Here is a 21,662-nt window from a genome sequence, read left to right as displayed (position 1 = left end):
TCTATTGGATAGTGATTGAAAAGAACTGGATAGTGCAGGGTTAGAGTGTTTTTATGTTTTTCTAATGACTTTCCTGTCGTCTCCATATCTGTTTACTTTTTCAACCAATCACTCTGCCTCCATCTGTTCTCATCTCTTTCAAATTTTCTTCTTCTCAGCAGAAAATCATACCTATACAAATGTGTTTCAAATAAATAAATAAGAACTGAGATGGAGTCTCTAAAGTTCTCCCACATATAAAGTACATTGGTTTTACAGTATGTACTTTGAGGCCTACATTTTGGCTACTGAGAGACCCTATTTGCTCCTTTTGACCCTTGCCCCTGTTTCCAACAATTCAGCTTGCCAGGTTACTGACCTGCACACACACGATGATGTCACTGAATACTACCATGGTGTTCAAATAATATAAATAGTTTAATTAGAAAAATATAAAACACTGAATACAACTACCAGAAAATCTAATTACATAAACTACTTTTCCTTCCAGAATAAAAGCCTCTGTAATAATCTGATTATGGTTTGGAGACACATCTCTGATTGCATTAAAATTTCACAATTACATTAAATGCATCCTAACACTGCATAAATGCTGTATATTATGCAAAACTCTACAGATAGGTTATGATAACATAAAAGAAGTGAAAAAATAAATGTAGCTATCTAAAGGTAACTGTACCTTAAATGGGATTCCAATATCCTATCCATTCGTTTGTAAAAGGGTCTGGATGTAAAGTAGCCACTCCAGTAATGATCATCTCTGTCAGCATAAGTGAAAAAATCTCCACTTAGAACCGGGAACATTGACTGGCTATTCTTTCTATTGGCTGCATCTTCTTTATCCAGTGCATCAAAATAATCTGATAAAGTCCCAAACTGTATCTAGAAAGAAAAAAAAAAGGTATATTTCACTTATTCACACATTCATCTCTACCTTAAAATTGCTTCTAGCACTGAAAGGAAAAGTTACTAATAAATATTTAAGACATGCTTCCAAGTTAAGATAAATACATAGCTCAGATTTACTCAAATGCAGGGGGGAAAGCACTCAGTGACTTTCTTTTACTTGTATCAAGTCCCAAATTAAACTAAGAGAAAACTTGTACACCTATGCAGTAAGAAGAGTTACTTAGAGCTACAAATTTGTGGATCTGAAAACTCCTTACATATCCGTAGAATCTTCAAGTGTGCAAGGATCAGGATATGGAATAATCCAGAGATGAATGGAAAGTGGGGGAAGCAGCAAAAATGAAAGACACGTATTTTGAGTAAAATGTTCCAGAAGTCTGGAAAAACAGTTTTGTTAGCTATTAAGTATTTTCATATATCATATGCACATACCCTCCCCTGGCTTCCCCTTCTCCCCAGTTTGTGTTCTTATAATGGAGAGAAGAAAGACTGAGAACAGCAGGTCATTAAAAAAATGGACTTTCTCTACCAGCAGGTAACAATGAATATAGGTAAAACACAAAGAGGGAAAAGAATTGCAAGGCTGACTGCTCAAATGAAAAGGTTTTTCTGACTAGTGACTCAAATTACTAGTACATAAATCCATTTTTATGAGCCCAAACTATTCTATAAATCAAAGGAAAAAAGAAACATTATATCAGACCTCATAAACAGATATTAAAAGGCAGTGTTGCTAGAAGTAAACAATTAGACAATTAAATAGGGAATGTGTTCTTTTTAATAAGATGCTAATTTTGCTGTTTCTGACCTTATGAATACATACATACATACATACACACACAGATATTGAGAGGCATTTTGATTCAGTGTGGCAGAAAAATAATTAAAGTAGTCAAAAAGAGTTAGTGGCACTCCAACAGTTATTAAGAGCAGCACAGAAGCTGGATCCTGATGATGCGGGTTTGAATTCCATCTCTACCACTTATGCAACATGTGATTTTGAGCATAGTATATAATGTCTCTGGGTCTCTCTGTGTTACAGCTAATAGGGTTCTAAGTAAAATGCTTAGAAACATGACTGGCAAATAACAGTATAAGTTTTAGCTATTATTCTTTCATTGCAAAGGCAAAATATCAACCAGAAACATAACAATGATATTAGTAAGATAAATGTTATTATAATCTAATTGTGATATAATAAATTTTGTAACAGCAAAGTGTATGTCTATTTCCAAATCCTTATGCTTACATTAAAGAAAATCAATTTTCAACTATATTATCTACTCTTATCTTGGCTTCACCAAATATAGTGTTTCTTGGGCAAGTTAATCTATTTGTGCCTCAGTTTCCTCATGAGTAATTATAGTACCTACCAGAAAATGTTCGGAGAATTCAATAACTGTTAAAGTAAAGCACTTTACTTGAGGGCATTATGATAAGTAGATAAAGAGAAAGAGAAATACTGTGTATCTCACTTACATGTGAAATGTAATAATAATAATAAACAACTCAGGAAAAGAGAGCAGATGTGTGGTTATCCGAGGTGGTGAGGAGGGAGCAGGAATTGGAGAAAGGTAGTCCAAAGGTATAAACTTCCAGTTATAAGAGAAATAAGTACTAGGAATGTAGTATACAACATGATGACTATAGTTAACACTGCTGTATATGTATGAAAATTGTGAAGAGAGTAAATCCGAAGAGTTCTCATCACAAGGAAAATATTTTTTCTTTTTCTTTTTTTTATTATACCTATATGAGATGATGGATGCTAATTAAACTTATTGAGGTAATCATTCCACAATATATGTAAGTCAAATCATTATGCTGTACACCTTAAACATAAACAGTGATATATGTCAAATTATATCTCAGTAAAACTAGAAAAAAATTTTTAAATAAAGTAAAGCACTTTAAAAACTTAATTACCAAATCATAATCTTTCAATACATTTTAGTTAATATTATGTATTACTCCCTAATCTCATTACCAGGAAGCAGAATGTAATTACTAGGAAGCAGAATATGTGTGTGTGAACAATGCAAGAAATGAGTGTCACAAATACAAGGAAATACAGCGTTAACTTGAGACCCAATAGGTACAGATGAGCTCAATAACCAATGCAATATTGAGGAGAACAAAACTAGAAGAATTATACTATCAGATAGTAAGATCTATTGTAAAGCTGTAGTAATTAAGACAGTATGAGATCAGTCAGATAGACAAAAATGAATAGAAAGTCTAGACACAGACCCACACATACATTCGTCTCACTCACGATTAATGATAAAGATGACACTGCAGTGCAGTGGGCAAACTGTGGTCTTCAATAAATGGTGCTGGATATTCACATGGGCAAAAAGTATCTTGATCCCTCCCTTCACACAATACACAACAATCTATTCCAAATATACTACAGACCTAAATGTTGAAGGTAAAACAATAAAACTTCTAGAGGATAGCTTCAGAAGAAATGTATTTTCATGACCACGGGGGTAAATAAAATTTTCTTAAGCGAAACATAACATGCACTAACCATAAAGGAAAATACTGCTGTATTACATTCAATTAAAATTAAGAATTTCTATTCATCAAAAGACAGCATTAAGAGAGAGAAAACACAAGCTATACAGTGGGAGACAACACTTTTATCTGAAAAAAAGACTCAATTCAAAATACATAAGAGAACTATAAATGGTTAGGAAAAAGACAGATAACCCAATTTAACAAAAAAAAAATCATCAAAAAACTTAAATAGGTACTTCACAAAAGAGGATATCCAAATGGCAACAAACTTATAAAAAGAGAATCAACCTCATTAACTACCAGAAATACAAAATAAAACCATCACATCTATCATAAAGGATTAAAAAAAAAATCCTGACAATACAAAGTCTGAGTAAGGAAATGGAGCAATTGAAACCGTCATACAATGCAATATCCAGTGCTTCTGTTTTGGAATCTTGTTTGGCAATATCTAGTGATGTTGAACATGTAAATTCCCAATAACCTCAGAACTCCATCCCATTTTATACCCACATAAACTCATACACATGTATACCAACACATGCACAAAATGTTCAAAGCAGCATTATTGTAATAGACAAAAACTGGAAACAACCCAAATGTTCATCAACAATAGAATGGATAAATGGTGGTATATATATATCAAATGGATACTAGAAATACTATACAGCATTGGGACTTCCCTGGTGGTCCAGTGGCTAAGACTCCACACTCCCAATGCAGGGGGCCTGGGTTCGATCTCTGGTCAGGGAACTAGATCCCACATGCTGCAACTAAGAGTTTGCATGCCACAACTAAAGATCCCGCATGCCACAACAAAGATCTCACACTTGGCAAACGAAGATCCCGCATGCCGCAACTAAGGCCCGATGTAGCCAAATAAATATATTTTTAAAAAGAAAAAAGAAATACTATACAGCATAAAAAATTAATGAACTACTGTTATCACAACATGTAACAGTAGATGGATGAATTTCAAAAACATAATGTGGAGCAAAGAGCTAGACACAAAATAACACATACTTAAGATTCCCTTCTCATAAAATTCAAGAACAGGCAACACTAATTGCAGTGATAGAAATGAAAATAGTGGTTACTTTTGAAGGAATTGGTAATGACTTGGAGGACATCTGTGGGACCCTTCCAGGGGCTATAAATGTTCCACATCTTGATGTGGATGGTGGTTACATGGGGGGGTTACTTATTTTTTAATTTTTTTAATTGAAGTACAGCTGATTTACAATGCTGTGCCAATCTCTGCTGTACAGCAAAGTGACTCAGTTATACACATATAGACATTCTTTTTTTTATATTACATGGGGGTTTTAAAACTTGAAAATATTCTTTGTATATTTAACGGTTTGTGCACTTCTATGTATACGATACATCAACTTTTAAAATTACTTTAAAATTGTTCTAGTGGGCAAACAAAGGAGGAAATAGGTAAAATACTAAAAGCAGGATTCAATTCTTCAGAATCATGCAGTGGATCCTTTTGCAGACCTCAAAACCATTCCCCAAGAAGATATATTTAGAGATAAGATCCCCACATACATATGGACTCTTCTAATCAAACGTCCATGTATGCACTTTATCTTTGAGATTACAGGAATGATTTAAATATAGGCCCGATGCTCAGAGTTTATAACATGGTAGAAATTCAGTTTTAAGTATCTTGAGTAACCTTAATATTTTATTTAAGTGTATTTATTTATTTAATATTATTTAAGTTTACTTAATAAATTTGAATTCTCACTACATAAAAGGTGGTATATCATCACCTTTCTAATTTCCTACCAGGTATATCACTTCCTCTCTAAGGTATTTTCACATATCTTTTACTGTCTTAAAGGTTCATATGTGAATATAATAAACTGTTCGATAATTCATTTTCTCATATAGGGTTCAATATATGACTCTTATTTGAATCCTGACTTACACAACGCATCTGTTAAAAAGAAAAAAAAATGCTTTTGTGAGATCAGGAAAATTTGAATCTATCTGGATATATGATATTAAATTACTATTAAGTTTTTAGATGTGATAATGGTATTATGATCATATTTTTTACACCGACTCCTTTTCATTTAGAGATACATACTGAAATCGTTATAGACAAAAATACATGACTGCTGAGATTTGCTCCAAAATAATTTGAGAGAGAGGAGTGAGATGACAGTGGGGCACAGCTGAAACAAGAGTGACCTTGAATTGATGAATGTTATAGCTGAGTCATGGATATGGGAAACAGGAGTGGGGTGGAGGGAGGAATTTACACTATTCTCACAACGTTAGGGTACATAATAGATTTTCCATAGGGGGGAAGAAAGAGCAAGAACAACAGACAAATGATTAATTTTAGAAGCCTTGTCATCTAAGAAAAACGCTACTGTAGTCTCTGGATACAAGACGTTTGTTTGCAAAATTCTTGACATGTGCATCTGCCAGTCACACAGCTAAATCACAGGATGCAACTGTAAGAAACAACACACTTTCAGTAGGAAAGGAAAACAGGGCATCGCTGGAAAATGAACATCACAACTTAGTAGGTACATGTTTTCAACTACATAAAGTAATGCCTCTTTAATCCTCAATGAGTGGAAAGAAAGGGACAACTTTAGAAATGGAACTGTAATATAATTTTCCTCTTCATGAATTATACTTTTATAGAAGAACTACATATTCTACGAAATACTGGGATGTGGGACAAAGAAACTAAGGCTATTGTGTTTCAGCATCTTTCAATAATGAAGGGTCAACTTCAAATACAGTCTCATAATAAAATATTTTCTCATTACCTTAACATTATATTGAGAATGAGAATTCATATAATCAAAAAGCAGTTGGTAATTCTTGAACTGATGATCCCATTCCGTGCGTTCACAGTAGCGGAAATCATCTCCTAGGGGGGCCAGGACAACTGTGGTACGGAAAAGCTTTGACTTCTTTCGGTACTGATCTAGAAGCATCTCAGCCCTACAAAAGAAAAAAGGAAAATACTGGTAAGAAAAGAACAAGGACGTAACTCATTAAAAAGTGTATTATATTAAAATAAAGTATTGTGTATTTTACCTATACTCTATCTTAGCATAATTTATGAGGCAGACTTTTTAAACTACCATAGTGATTTTCTTTATCCATTTAAAATATTCATAAATTCTTATCAGAGGGAAAAACCCATAGTTTTCCAATGGAATATCCTTAGAGAAATAAAGTCACATACCAACTTTGGCATATAATTACTGGGGGCATCAGTGCCCTCCTAAAGGTCAGCCACAGATATTGGCTCCCAGATAGCCTGTCATAAAACAATTTAGTCCAAGAAGACAGGATTTCTCATCTATATAAACTTTGAAGTTTGCTTTGACTTAATTCCCTTTCTCTAACTTAATCTAAAATTGCCTAATTAAACATAAAAAGATATTTAGAATGAAGCCAATTATAGAACTATATTTCCTTTTCTAAAGGAAGAAAATCAACTCACTTAACACCTTCCATCAATAATCTGAGTATTCGTCACGGTGTCCTTCTTAATACTGATCAACAGATAAAGCTTAAGAGTTGAATGAGCTATTTTGGTTTCTAGCTCTCTGGGCGCCAACCCATGACTCAAAAGGTCAGCTAAACACAATGTGCTGCTGTGCTTTATATATTTCATATTCTCGTATTCTGTAAAAAACCCTTTGGGAGATGCTGAATTGGAGAACCATTTGAGGAAGTCTGGGAACACAAACTAAGAGGAAGGGCTTCTGAAAGTGAAATTAAACAAGCAGATGAACCCAGAGTAGTTCTCCATATTTCTAATGCCAAAGCTTAAAAAAACAGTGATAAATGACAAATACACTTTTTTACACACTATTCCAATTTTCAATTCAAGGATTATCCAGAATTAGATTCTAATTCACAACATTAAAATTTATGAAGAAATCTCAAAGAATATCAATGATGGAAAGAGGCATTTTGTAGAAATTATGAAAAAAATTTAACTAAATTTAGAATCTCATATGATTTTTTTATATTGATAGTCTCTACTTATATTTATATTAAAAAATTTAACATTTTGTAAATATTAAATTAGCAAAAATTTAATAAGTTGGTGGGTAAAATGTAACCATAATATTCTTTTTTTAAACTTAATTTTATTTATTTTTTTATACAGCAGGTTCTTATTAGTCATCCATTTTACACACATCGGTATATACATGTCAATTCCAATCTCCCAATTCATCCCACCCCCACCCCCACCCCTTGCCGCTTTCCCCGCCTGGTGTCCATACGTTTGTTCTCTACATCTCTGTCTCAATTTCTGCCCTGCAAACCGGTTCATCTGTACCATTTTTCTAGGTTCCACATATATGCGTTAATATACGATATTTGTTTTTCTCTTTCTGACTTACTTCACTCTGTATGACAGTCTCTAGATCCATCCACGTCTCTACAAATGACCCAATTATATAACATATAATACTCAGTTTTCTGAGATTAGCATTCAATATAGTACTTAATTTTTACTAGTAATTTACTAATATTCCACATTTTCCAAAAACAAGTTTAGATTATTACTTACAATTAAAAAACACACATACAATGAGATTAATCACACAGAAAGATATATAAGACCAAAGAAATACAAGGAAAAAATATATACATAAATCACCTATATAAGATATACTATGAATGAGCATCCAACTAGAGCCCCCAGGCAACCAGCATAAAAAAGGGTATGCAATCATTTAAATGCATCCCAAGGTTTACTACTGTAAGATATACCATATTTTGCATGTATATGTGTAAAACACGTAAGAGGAAAGAAATCACAAACTCTAATTAAGTGCCTTTTCTATTCAGCATCTATCCTAACTCCCAAGCTCCTGCTCAGAAAGTGTCAATGCTGGGAAAGCCAAGGGACCAACCTAACCCACCTGGCAGGTAGTGGGTACTCACTAATGTACAGTAAACTTATGACAAATGCACTGACCAACATTACATTTAAAGATGCACAGCTGCAATTTGCTCTTCACTTATTCTACCACGTAAGAAAGAGCAACTTAACTAGAACAAAGAAAAAAAGAATTACCTGAAACATCAAATCACCTGACATGTGAATCATCATCACATGTAAAATATATGGTACTAGACCAAAAACTGAACTTGTTGAAGAATGGTATTTCTTTATCTGCAAAGTAGAGGAACCTGATAAACTGAACTTATTAAATGTATCACCTGTACCTTATAGTTAAATTTCATTTTCTTTAGGAAATTAAAAAATCAAATGCCATTAAGCTGGAATACCCATGTCTGACCTTTGTTCATCACAACATCAAATGGAAGGTGATATCTGCACGGGAATAACCAGCAGGGCTAAGACTTCAAGACTTGTAAGAAGTTTAAAAAAAAAAAAAAAACTATGTAGGTATTATATAGATTCTTTCATCCGTATGTCCCAGGTGCCTGGAAATCACTTTCAGAATCACTGGAACTGACTGACCACAAGGTGTGTTCTTGGGGGGATGGGGGGTAATCTTTGAAGGGTTCTATGACACAGTGACGGGATTACACAAAATGGTTCTCAGGTACTCTAAGGAGCACCCAAAAAAGAAAAAACGGGACTCAAAATATCTATGAGTGCACTGGGATTCCAGTTACCCTTCAAGAAGTCTCCTATCCCTGACCACTGGAGCTGAAAGGAGTGTAAATACCATTCAGTTACAAACAGCTGTTTTCCCAAGTAGACAGGCAAGAATTCGCCCCCCTTCAAACACTCACACACACACACCGCCCCAATCCACCACCACTTCCTTTCCACTACTCCTTTTGCTACATAATATACTGGATTACTCTTTTAGCCTAAGTAGCCTGACCCTAGAAAGCAGGCTGTTCAGGGTCTCCCATTGATCCTCACTTCTCTAGGAATCAAGAAAATGAAACCAGGTTGATCCCAAACCTTGGACAGTTTTTCAAAACAACTAGGAAAGCCAGATTTTGATACAAAGGATCCATGGTTTCAAGAAGGCTGCCAGGCTAAAATACTTTTGTATCTGCCAGTGAGAGGCTCACACTGGAATGTTTTCTTTATGGCCACAAGGACACTCAATGCAAAGAGACCCAATCCCACCTTCATCCTCACACAAACTTTTTTAAAAGCCTGTTTAAGAATAAAGAGATTTGAGCCCAGAGCAACGATCTTACAAGGCTATATTATTTTTCTAGCAGAGTTGAGTGGTTTATATTACAGCACAATGTTTTATTTTAATGCATTACATGCCACTAATTTTAAAGTGAAGAAATTAAACTTTAAAAACACCAGAATTAGAAGTATAGGTAGCTTGGTTTAATGAGATGCTTCCATCATTAGGATAGTTTTCTTCTAAGAAAAAAAAAAAATTCATTCCTTTGATTTTTATTTAAAAATCTTTAAGTATAAATATTGCCAATTAAAGTTTTCTTTAAGTCAAAAACATCAGAAAGATGCAGACGTGTATTCATCAGAGCTGGGCATCATTCACTATTACTGAAATTGTTGTTAAGGGAACAGATAATTACACTCGTTATGTGTTCCATTTCAATAAAAGTGTTCTTGCAGTTGGGCTGCTCTTCTTACCAATTTATACCATAGAGACCGTAAGTTTTATTATCAACAAAAGTATATGAAATCAATCAAACACAGTAGAAGGCTTTCATAATGAGGGCAAAGGAGACAGTAATAACAGTGTATTATAGGTTATCCATTGTATATTGATCTACTATTTCTCACTTTCCATTAAGTTATAACATACAAGACAAATAGTCAAGGCTCTGGTATTTTTAAGTTGCTTTAGATATAGTTTGAATAGCTTATAGCTTATCCTTGAACAAGGATAAGCTGGCTACTAAAAACCATTTTTTCAATCCTTCAGCAACAAGCCACTGATGCTTGCTTGTTCAAGATATCTTACAAAATGCATATTTTTTCGTACCTGTTCTGGAGATTTCCAAGATATATTGTTTCTGGGGGGACTCCCCAGGGACAACCATATCTGCCTCCAGGAAGTCGTTTAAAATCAAACTGGCAGCATATTTTAGGATCAGGTCCACAAGTGTGAGGGATGTCATAGCTGTAGAAGGGCATCATGTGGCAAAAAATATCTGTGACAGATCCCAGATCTAAAATAAAGAGCCAACAGACCTGCATTTATAAATTTTGTTTTCTCTAAACTGTTCAAATTTCCAGTACTTTATACATACATAATGCAAGCTCTACCCTAAATCAACAACCCCTTCAACTACTAGAACACACACCCCAGCAGCGTTTAATGACCACCAGCCAGAAGGAAGATACTCACATCTGTCTCTATCTATCTCTTTTATCTAAACTTAGCTGAGACAGAAAAGCCCCGCCATAAAGCAGCATCTGCTGACCTGGAAGGATATGAACTGAGCAGAGGCAAAAGTTATAACCGGCTCATCCAAAATTATGGCTGTGTCTGTCCCTGGCTGCCAGCGCCTGCCACGTCTGCTCCCACCTCAGGTAATAGGACACTCTGAGAGAGACCGTTAGCGGCAGAGACTGCGTGAGAAGAGAGGAAGGGAGTAAAAAGGGGATCTGGAAGAATAAGGGAAGAAGAAGGAGGGGGTTGGGAAGATACTGGGGAAATACTGGTTTTGTAGTGATGAGAAAGAAGTGTACTCAGGAGAGTTTTGTGGAGTCACCCTGATGTTCACCAATAAAGAGCCAATGATGCTTTTCTCCATGGAGGCAGAGGAAAAGTAAAAGTAATTTTCAAAAGCAAAAAGAAGAATCAAAACAAAGCAAACAAAAAAGATACAGAAAACGAGCACTGGTTCCTGACACAGAATTGTTTTTAATTGAAACCTCAATGCCAGTATGTGTTGATATCACTGCTTTCAAGAGGTCAAAAGCCTCCCACCAAGTAAGACTGAAGGACTTCGATAAGAGTTAAAAGTGGTATCTTTTTATGATTCTGACCTGCAAATACCTCTTCCCCTTTACGTATGGATCTCCAATTCTCAGCAATGCATTGCTTTTATAATAAAGACAGACAACAAGAAAAAACAAACAAGCAACATGTACATTTAAAAAAATTGAAAACAACTGCTTCATTAAGAACCAGAACACACAAAGAAGCTCAACTTGATTCCAAAACATCATTTTAAAGCAACATGTCCAAATCTATCAGGTAAGTCTTAAAATATTCCAGTTTTCTCTCATACTCCATTTAGTTAAAATAATTACAAGGTCTTTTCCAAACTTTAAAGCTACTATAATCCGTACATTTGTGTGCTGTAAGTTGTTTCACTGAATCACATTCATGATTGTGACATCATGGATGCTGGTCACTAATGCTTGCTATCTGCACAGAGGCTGTTACAGTCCCAGGACTTACGGCAACTTCCTTTCCTTTCTGCTATGAATCAAGGACATACTCCACATCCTACTACCTCTCTTCATGCCATACTATTTAGCAGCTCATTTACACATTTCAGTTTATCTGCTGTATTTGGTGGTGTTTGTCTATTATCAAATTAGACTATAATTTTCTTATAAGCAAGATTTCTTCTTAACATGGTATTAAGTACATAAAAGTACTCAGTAATTTCCTGGTGATGGATATTTATGGGCAATTTGAATGTAAGCAATAGTTTAAGTAGAGCTTCCTCATATTAATAATCCTTTTTATTAAAAAATTAATATGCTCCTTTGCATTTGATCAAAGTATATAGGATGCAATCCCCTACAAGCTATTGTTTTCCCTACAGATTAGGTTTAATTTTCCAGGATAAAAAATTATATAGCTAATATGTTTTCTTACTGAAAAAAACAACAGTACACATAAAGATACCATCTAAATTTACAAATGACTTTTCCAAAACACTTAAGGAGGGTCTAGATTACACAGAGAAGCAAGTAGGATGTAATGCAGTGATTTCTGAACATTGTCTTAGCAATGAAATCCTTTTTTCAGATGAAATTTTACCAAGAACTTAATACTGATGGTGGTATATACTAGGGGTTAGGGACCTGGGCTTTGGAACAGCACAGAACTGGATTCAAATCTCGGCTCTGTACTCACTACCTGTATGATTTTTGGCAAATGGCTTCACATATCTAAGCCTCCATTTCTTCACCATTTAAAAGGGATAATTATAGAAACTAATTTAAAGAATTATAAAGATTCAATGAAAGAGTGAATATAAAGCATCTAACACCATGCATGGCCCATAATAAGGACCCAATAAATAAAATTAAGTAAGAAAATAAGGGGTTCTGAATTACCTGGGGGTTGGGAAAGGCAAAGGCCTCTCAGGAGGCCTAAATCTTGTCACCTCTGCCCCAGCAGAGCTGGAGAAGTACATCGAACACCTGCGTGCCCACAGAACAGTGTGAAAACAAGCGACACAGGTAATAGGAGGGATAGGAGGGCTGTTCTAGTAGGACAGGATTAAGGTTTTAAAAGGCAACTCTTACTAGATGCAGAGACAGGAGAGACAGAAGGAAGAAACACTGGCTGAATATGAGATATATGACTGGACATTAGTTCTAATGCACATACAACTTTGTGATAAAACAGGTACTTTTTAAAAGAGAAGTGAAAGCATTATTTGCAAAAGACTAATTACTTGTATTTATTTACTTCCATTAGGCTTAAAAAAGAATCTACAATGTTCTATAGATAAATATCTTCACCAATGCTTAAAAGACTCCTGACACAAATACATTGAAAAAACAATTATGTGTATCTTTAGGCAACCATATTTTCAAGACTGACACTCTGAATAAAACCTGTAACAGCATGAGTTCATAACTCCTGTGAAATAACATCTAGGTCAAGTGAGATCTTCAACTTTCATCAAACCCTACATACCCCAATTCTGTCTCCAAAAAAACTCCAGCGTTTTATGCAATGCAAAATGTTTTTTAACTGCATAATGAACTCTCTGGATAAGCATGTGAGAAAATCCAGCACGTTTTAGAAGATAAGCCATTGTTGGTGAATGTCCAAAAGGATCGATAGACCAGCCAGACCGAGGTTTCACCCCTGTTGATAAAGAAAATGTGTTATTGTTTTAAATTGATAAATGAAATAGAAGAAGTCACAACACATTTAGACCCATCAGAGTTCTTTTGGTCTCCTGGATTCTAAAATAAAGGGGCTGCCCAGCATTACCCTTAGTGAGCATTCCCAGCAGGACTCCCTGAGAGGAGGATTCTGCCATGGCTGTGTTCTCCTGGGCAGGGTGAATAACACTGGAAGTTGGAGGTGAAATAAGCACACTGCCACCTGATAGATATTAGAAAGCTACTGCACTCAGTGGAGCCAGAGAAATAGCCAGGACCAACTCACTGCCCTCTAGGATCTAAGTCCTGTCTTCTGTGGAGACGCATAACCCAGCAACTCACTGGTACGTAACCTAAGTCATTTCAACTTGCACTCCCCAACCCCAACATTAAGGGATTTTAGACTATCTTTTATAGCTTACAATAGTCCCAAATCATCATAATATATCACAGCAGAAATGGCCAAAGTAACTGTACCGTATTTCATTTAATCTTAAGACATTTTGATGCTGGTGCTTTCTACCAAGAATGGGTCAATAGAATTTTTCACATCTGACTCACACCGATTCTAAGAGTGAAGCCCTAAAGATATATCTCAATTTCACAGAGGATAAAATATAAAAAACATAATAAATGCACAGATTAGAATTAATGAAATAAGATTATTCATTGGGCATTATACAAATCTGATCTTTTATTTATTCAGGATTCTCAAAGAAGGCTTCTACAAACAACCTATAAATCGACATAAGTAATATAATTGCACACATTTTTTTCACTCAAACACCTGTTTAGCACCTTGCATATGCCGAAGACTAAAAGAGGCCCTAGGATTACAAAAATGAGTTAATCTTGATCCTGATTCTAGTTGCAGAGATTATGATGCAAATAGGTATAACACAGGATAACAGAAAAGAGAACAGAGAGAACTCAGTAGAACAATATTGAAGATTAACACATAGGTGAGAAGCCACCAAGGAGACTGAGAAGGAAAAGTCAGAACTGTCAGAGGACCAAGAGTATGTGTCAAAACTCAAAGTGACCATATAATTTGTCCATTTCACATATGTAATTTACCTCCAAAAAGTTATAAAGAAATCTTGAACTCTATTTAGTAATTTTGGGTTTTTGTGGTAGTATATAGGTTTAGCAATTCTGAAACTTTCATGTATTTCAAGACTGAGTAAATTAGAATAAAGGAGCCAGGTTATACACTGTTAAGAAAAGGAACTATAGAATATGTAAATATGAAAGAGCAGAACCCTATGATACTGAGTTGAAATAGGACACAATAGTACTAACATGAATAAATATACATATATACACACAAATATATATTTAAACAAACTCTATATATACATATACACACACATTTCCTAGCTCAGTGCAATAACACCTCAGTACCAAACAACATTATCTTTGATCCCAGACTTTGACCTCTAAATGCCATGCTCTATTAAAAATAACCTTAAAGAAATTACTTATTCCAGGGCTGAGGCTAGGAAAGTACAAGATAACCCTGGAACATATTCTTGGGGCATAAATTAAAGAAATGGTCAAAGAGTCATGGGAACATATAAAAATAAATCAGGAGATAGTTGAAGGGGCTTCCACTGGCCAAATGCAGGACAACTGGGGAATCAAAATAAATAATAATAGTACTGGACTATAACCCATTGAATAAAATAAGAATCCATGAGCTCACAAATAAATTGAAAATAAAAAGGAAAGCTCTTCCTTTTAGTATTAACAGAATACTAACTGATAATTATAGAAGCAAAGATGGAATTAGAAAATCATCAATGGCTCCTAAAACTAAAACATTAAAGTTTGATGAGGAACAGGATATTTACCTATTCTCAATGTATCTCCTACAAATTAGTTATGAATTCGAAAGGCAGGAAATGTAACAGTACAGTAAAGAAAATTAAAAGACACAACTTAAACAAGTGATCAAGAATAGCATCACCAATATGGGGACAAAGAGATGACCAGTACCTTCTGACAGGATGCATTGAGGACAACAGAAAATAACTACACTGATATTTTAGCAAAATAAATTAGGTTAGATTACATACATAGATCAGATAGATAAATAAGCTAAAGCTAATCATAAGGAAATAGACAAACTCAAATTGAGAGACTTTCTACAACAGAGGTCTGCACTCCTCAAAAATATCAACGTCAAGAAATCCAGAGAAAGGCTGAGGTCTGTTTCAGGTTAAGGAGACTAAAAAGACATGACAACTACAAGCAATACATGATCCTAGGTTGGATCCTGGATTGGGAGGGGAAAAAGTAGCCTTTATTAAAGAACATTATTGAGACAATTGACAAAATTTGAATATAACCTGTGAACTAGATTGTAGTATTGCTAACGCTCCTGATTTGATAACTATCTTCCGCTTATCTAAGAAAACATCCTTATTTCTTATGAAACAACACAATGAAGTATTGAGAGACAAAGGGACAAGATGCCTCCAGCTTACCCTCAAATCGTTCAGAAAAACATGTATGTGAATCTAACTAGAGTCCCTTGGTATCCAAAGAAGATTGGTTTCAGGACCCCTGAAGACACCAGAATCTTTGGATGTCAAGTCATATAAAATGGTGTAGTAGTTGCATATAACCTATACACATCCTCTTGTATACAGGCATACCTATGAGATACTGTGGGTTTGGTTCCAGACCACTGCAATAAAGCAAATATCACAATATTTTGGTTTCCCAGTACATATAAAAGTTATGTTTACGGTAGTCTATTAAGTGTACAATAGCATTATGTCTAAAAAAAATGTACACACCTTAGTTAGAAAATACTTTATATGTGGAGAAAAAAGAACCCTTGTGTTGGTGGGAATGTAAATTGGTACAGCCACTATGGAAAACAGTATGGAGAATTCTCAAAAAATTAAAAAGAGAACTACCACATGACCCAGCAATTCCACTCCTGCGTATTGATCTGAAGAAAAAACCCACAAATTTGAAAAGATACGTGTATCCCCATGTTCACTGCAGCATTATTTATAATAGCCAAGATATGGAAGCAACCTAAGTATCCACAGATGGATCAATGAATAAAGAAAATGTGGTGGTGTGTGTGTATATATATATATGTGTATATATATATATATATATATACACACACATATATATAATGGAATCCTATTCAGGCATATGAAAGAATGAAATCTTGCCATTTGTGACAACACTGATGGACCTTGAGGACATTTTGCTGATGAAATCAGTCAGACAGAGAAAGACAAATACTGTAATGATTTCACTTATATGTGGAAGCTAAAAAACAAAACAAATGAACAAACATAATAAAACATAAACAGAGTCACAGATACAGAGAACAAACAGGTGGTTGCCAGAAGGGAGGGGGCTGGGAGGAGGAAAGAAATAGGTGAGGGAAATTAAGAGGTACAAACTTCCAGTTGCAAAATAAATGAGTCATGGGTATGAAATGTACAGTGTGGGGAATATAGTCAATAACTATGTAATATCTTTGCATGGTGCCATATCTAGACATATCGTGATGATCAATTTGAAATGCATAGAAATATCGAATCACTATGCTGTATAACAGGAACTAACATAATGTTGTAGGTCACATATACTTCAAAAACAAACAAACAAACTTATAGAAAAAAGAGATCAGATCTATGGTTACTAGAGGTGAGGGTGGGAGGAGAAGGAATTGAATGAAGACAGGCAAAAGGTAAACTTCCAGTTATAAAGATAAATAAGTACTAGCAATGTAATGTACAACACGATAAATATAATTAACACTGCTGTATGTTATATATGAAAGCTGTTAATAGAGTCAAATCCTAAGAGTTCTCAGACAAGAGAAAATTGTTTTTTCTGTTTCTTTAATTTTGTATTTGTATGAGGTGACAGATGTTCACTAAACTTGCTGAGATAATCTTTTCACGATGTATGTAAGTCAAATCACTATGCTGTATATCTTAAACCTACACAGTGCTGTATATCAATTATATCTCAATAAAACTGGAAGAAAACCAAAACAAAATAAAACTTTATTGCTAAAAATCAGCTAAGCATCGCTAGCCTTCAGCAAGTCATAATCCTTTTGCAACAGAAACAAAGATCACTGATCTCAGGTCACTATAACAAATACATTAACAATGAAAAAGTCTGAAATATTGCTAGAATTACCAAAATGTGACACAGAGACACAAAGTGAACAAATGCTGTTGGAAAAATGACATCAACAGACTTGCTCAACAAAGGGTTGTGACAAATCTTCAATCTGCAGAAAACGTAGTATCATCTGTGAAGCACAGTAAAATGAGGTATGCCTATAATTTAAATCACCTCCAGATTACTTATAATACCTAATACAATGTAAATGCTATGTAAATAGTGATAAATACAATGTAAATACTATGTAAGTAGTTGCCAGGCATGGCAAATTCAAGTTTTGCTATTTGGAACTTTCCAGATTTTTTTTTCAATTATTTTCTGTCCACTGTTGGTTGAATCATCAGATGTGGAACTGGTGAATACAGAGGGCCAACCCTACAGGATATATAGGAGACGCTCTCAAATACTATCATGCGACTCTATAAATTTGAAATGAAATGAAATGAAGCTATAAAATTTTAAAAAGGTGTGTTGTCCCAATAACTAGGACAGAATAAGCTTACAAACACGAATAAAAATCAACTTGAAAAGTTAGAGATGTCTGAGATCTCATCATCACTGATGATCTTTTCCATATCAAAATCACCTGATACACAGGAATAGCAACCTAGCTGCAACAGATTAAAGAATCCCTGAGAAGTAATGATGTAGAAGAGGAAGAACGTAAACTACATTTTAAAAAACTGATAAGAAATGAGGTAGAAGCTAGGGAGAGACATAGAGGGGACCCCAGTATCCTTCTAGGATTTTCCTTGGTATAAGCGAATCTTTTTTTTAAAGGGGGCAAGTGACAAACTTAGGGGGGAAATGCAGTATACGAAAAATGCAAAATTTTATAAAGAGGGTACATATGCCAATAAAACCAGGAAAGATTTTGTGTTTTCATGTAAGAATAAGACTGTCAAAATATAAAAAAGTAAAAACAAGAAAAATTACAGGAAGCAATCATTAAAAAGATCACTCAGTTTTTGGCAAATCTAATAGACTTAAAAATTAGAACATGAGCAACATGAATAATATAATTAATAAAACTGGATTATTCCAAATATATCTAATATTAAAGCTTAAGAGGAGTCAGAGAACAGTTACAAAATGGATATTTTAGGCAAAAGATAACCTTAAAAACTCAAACTTAGTTTCTAATGGTCAAATTTATATAGTAAAGTTAGTAAAAGCAGAAATTAACCACCAAAGACTAAACAATTTAAAAAGTATCCCATAACCAAATTAAAAACAATGTCCAAAACAACACGTTGTTCTAAACTGTTTAAACAAAACTGAGAACACTACTCTAATTTACAAGGTGCAGTCAAGAGTTACATTTGTCAAAACTCAAACTCTACAGTTAAGATTTATGTGTTGCACTGCATGTAAATTACACATCCATAAAAGCTAAACATAAAGAAAAAAAATCTACAAAAATTGAGGTTTATAAAGTAAATATTTTGGCTTAGAATATAATTAAGTATTTAAGAAAAGTGGCACTGAGTAGGGGGTTCCCAAGTCCACTCCCAGATTTCAAGACTTAAGAAAACTTATAACACTAGACATATAGTCATACACACAGCTATGATTTATTATAGTGAAAAGATACAAAGCAAAATCAGCAAACAGAAAAGGCACAGAGGGCAGAGTCCACAGGAAACCAGGCACAAGCTTCTAAGAGTTCTCTCCCTGTGGAATCACCCAGGATGAGTTAATTACTCCACCAGTGAATGGTGACAATACCTGAAATGCTGTCAACCCAGAAAGCTCACTAGAGGCTCAGTATCCAAAGTTTTTACTAGGGTCTGGTCATGCAGGCACCCTCTGTCTAATACATAATATGATTCTAGATTCCCAGAAGGGAAACAAGTGTTTAGCATACACTGCACCGTTTGTACAATTTAAACACAGTGAGTCACTCATCATTTAAGAAATCCAAGTCCTCAGACACCAGCCAACAGCCAACTTTGCAAGCAAGATCTCTCTAAGGATAGCAGTTTCAGATCTGCTATGTTAACTCTTTTCGGCACAGGTATGATATCTGCAACTTACTCTATAACAATCACAACAATAACATATGGAAAGAGGAAAAAATAAGGCAAATGTGTCAAAATAATGACTGGTGAATCTGGTTGGGGGCCTTATGGGAGTTCTTTGTAGTATTCCTACAACTTTTAAGTTTGAAATTATTCCAAAATAAAAAGTAAATAAAATACTAATGGGGGTGGGGGTATTTTATCCCTAACAGAATACTGTAAAATAATAAAATATTTAGAAATAACTTCAATAAAAACATGTATATTTACCATAAACTACAAAATTATACTGAAAGATATGAAATATTTGAGATCAATTACATACCATGTTGCAGAATGCAAATATTCGATATCACAAAGATTTCGTTTAGTCCCATGTTCTTATGAGTTGTATGAACATCTGATTTTATCATTTCAGAATACCCTTTCCCACTTTTTGCTGTAAGGATCAGGCAAGGCTGACCCTGCCCCAAACCACTCTCCCCCCATGATCATTTCCATCAAATTAACCAGGCCTCAGTGATTTCAGCTCCTTTAACTCTGGCCTCAGTAAACTGGTTCAGAGATAAGCACCTAACCCAAAAGTGGGTCAATTAGGTAAGGTATTAAGGAAAACTCCTCCTCATTGTTAGAACAAGAAGATCAGAGTCCTGGTTGTCTATGGCAGAGTCAAGAGACAGTATCCCAACAACATAATCTGAGTCCTCTGGATCCAACCTTACCTGAAGCTACCCTATCTCTAGAATTCTCAATGACAAAACTAACATTTTTCTTTTTTTTTCTTTGCTTAAGCTAGTAAACTAGGTTTTTGCCTTTTATGATCAAGTGACTTAACTAATATATAATTAAAATCCCAGGGGGATCGTTTTAGAAAAAAAATACTAAAATTAATAAACAGGTAAAATTGATAAAATAATAGGTGAAACAAGGTAGATGACCCTAAGAGTTACCATATTATATCTATGTAACTGAGTTTACGATCCAAGAGACATCATAAATCAATAAAAAAATAAATTATTCAGTAATAATCAGTGCTAGAAAAATTAGTTATTAAAAAAATAAAAAGCCCCATCTCACATTCCCCAAAATTAATTGTCCAAAGTAGTCCAAATGAAAGCGAAAGATACGAATACATACCTAGATTTTTTTCCAGCCACTGATGTCCTTCAATTAGTTGGTCAATTAAGGCAAAATAATGTGGAGCAGCTTCATCAGGCATAACCCAGCCACCTGTCACAATTTCAAACTGACCGTTTTCTAGTAAACTAGGGAGAAAATAACATAAGAGTTTACATTAACATATATAAGAAAAGTTCAAATAAAAATGTAAGACATCATAAACATTAGAGACAGCCTTTAAATGTAACCAGTATTTACACTAGTTGTTAATTTTTTTTTTTTTTTTTAAACCAGTGGATGAATTTCAACTTTGAGACCCTGGTGATAAAGTGTCCTTAGTAAAGTATCTGCCCCTCCTGCTCTAGGCAAAGCCACACAGGTCACTCTGGAAGTTCTATTTCATAAGGATATAATCTCCCACACTACTTCAAAGATTCCTGATGTCAGTAGCCACGTCTGATTTACTTCTGGATCTTGCCGAGCACCTAGCAAATACCTGAGTATATGCTTGATGAGTGTTAATTGGAGGACTGTCATTTTAAGCACAGTATTTGTTTCATTACACCTATGCTGAAAAATCAGGACTTATTTTAGTACTTCTGACACTGATAAGTTAATCATGCAAACTACAGAAGTAATAAAAATACAAGTAAAGCTAGTAAATATCACATGTTTCTGGGAATACAGAAAACATTATAAAGCACCCTGCTCCAGTCAGTTAAAATGTAGGCTATATAGTTTACCTTTCATTATTGAGCCAAAAACTCTAACATTATCATTATCTGTTCATTGAGTACTCTCTTTTTTGTTGCGGTACGCGGGCCTCTCACATGTGTCCTCCTCTCCCGTTGCGGAGCACA

General features: G+C 34.6%; 1 protein-coding gene across 2 annotated transcripts in view; it reads right to left on the bottom strand.

Annotated features, from left to right (window-relative positions):
• Positions 1-21,662, bottom strand: part of MAN2A1 (mannosidase alpha class 2A member 1) — a 160,347-nt gene that overhangs the window by 75,429 nt on the left and 63,256 nt on the right. For both annotated transcript variants that reach the window (XM_059060613.2, XM_067031427.1), the window contains exons 5-9: positions 20,821-20,948; positions 13,296-13,469; positions 10,389-10,575; positions 6,231-6,408; positions 680-882 (exon numbers count right to left, since the gene is read on the bottom strand). In XM_059060613.2, the coding sequence (XP_058916596.1) occupies positions 680-882; positions 6,231-6,408; positions 10,389-10,575; positions 13,296-13,469; positions 20,821-20,948 (870 nt within the window). The remainder of the gene's footprint in view (positions 1-679; positions 883-6,230; positions 6,409-10,388; positions 10,576-13,295; positions 13,470-20,820; positions 20,949-21,662) is intronic.

Source organism: Kogia breviceps, chromosome 4, assembly GCF_026419965.1.
Source record: "Kogia breviceps isolate mKogBre1 chromosome 4, mKogBre1 haplotype 1, whole genome shotgun sequence".
Taxonomy (NCBI): domain Eukaryota; kingdom Metazoa; phylum Chordata; class Mammalia; order Artiodactyla; family Physeteridae; genus Kogia; species Kogia breviceps.
The sequence above is the reverse complement of the archived record's forward strand: the minus strand, read 5'-3'. Positions and strand labels throughout refer to the sequence as shown.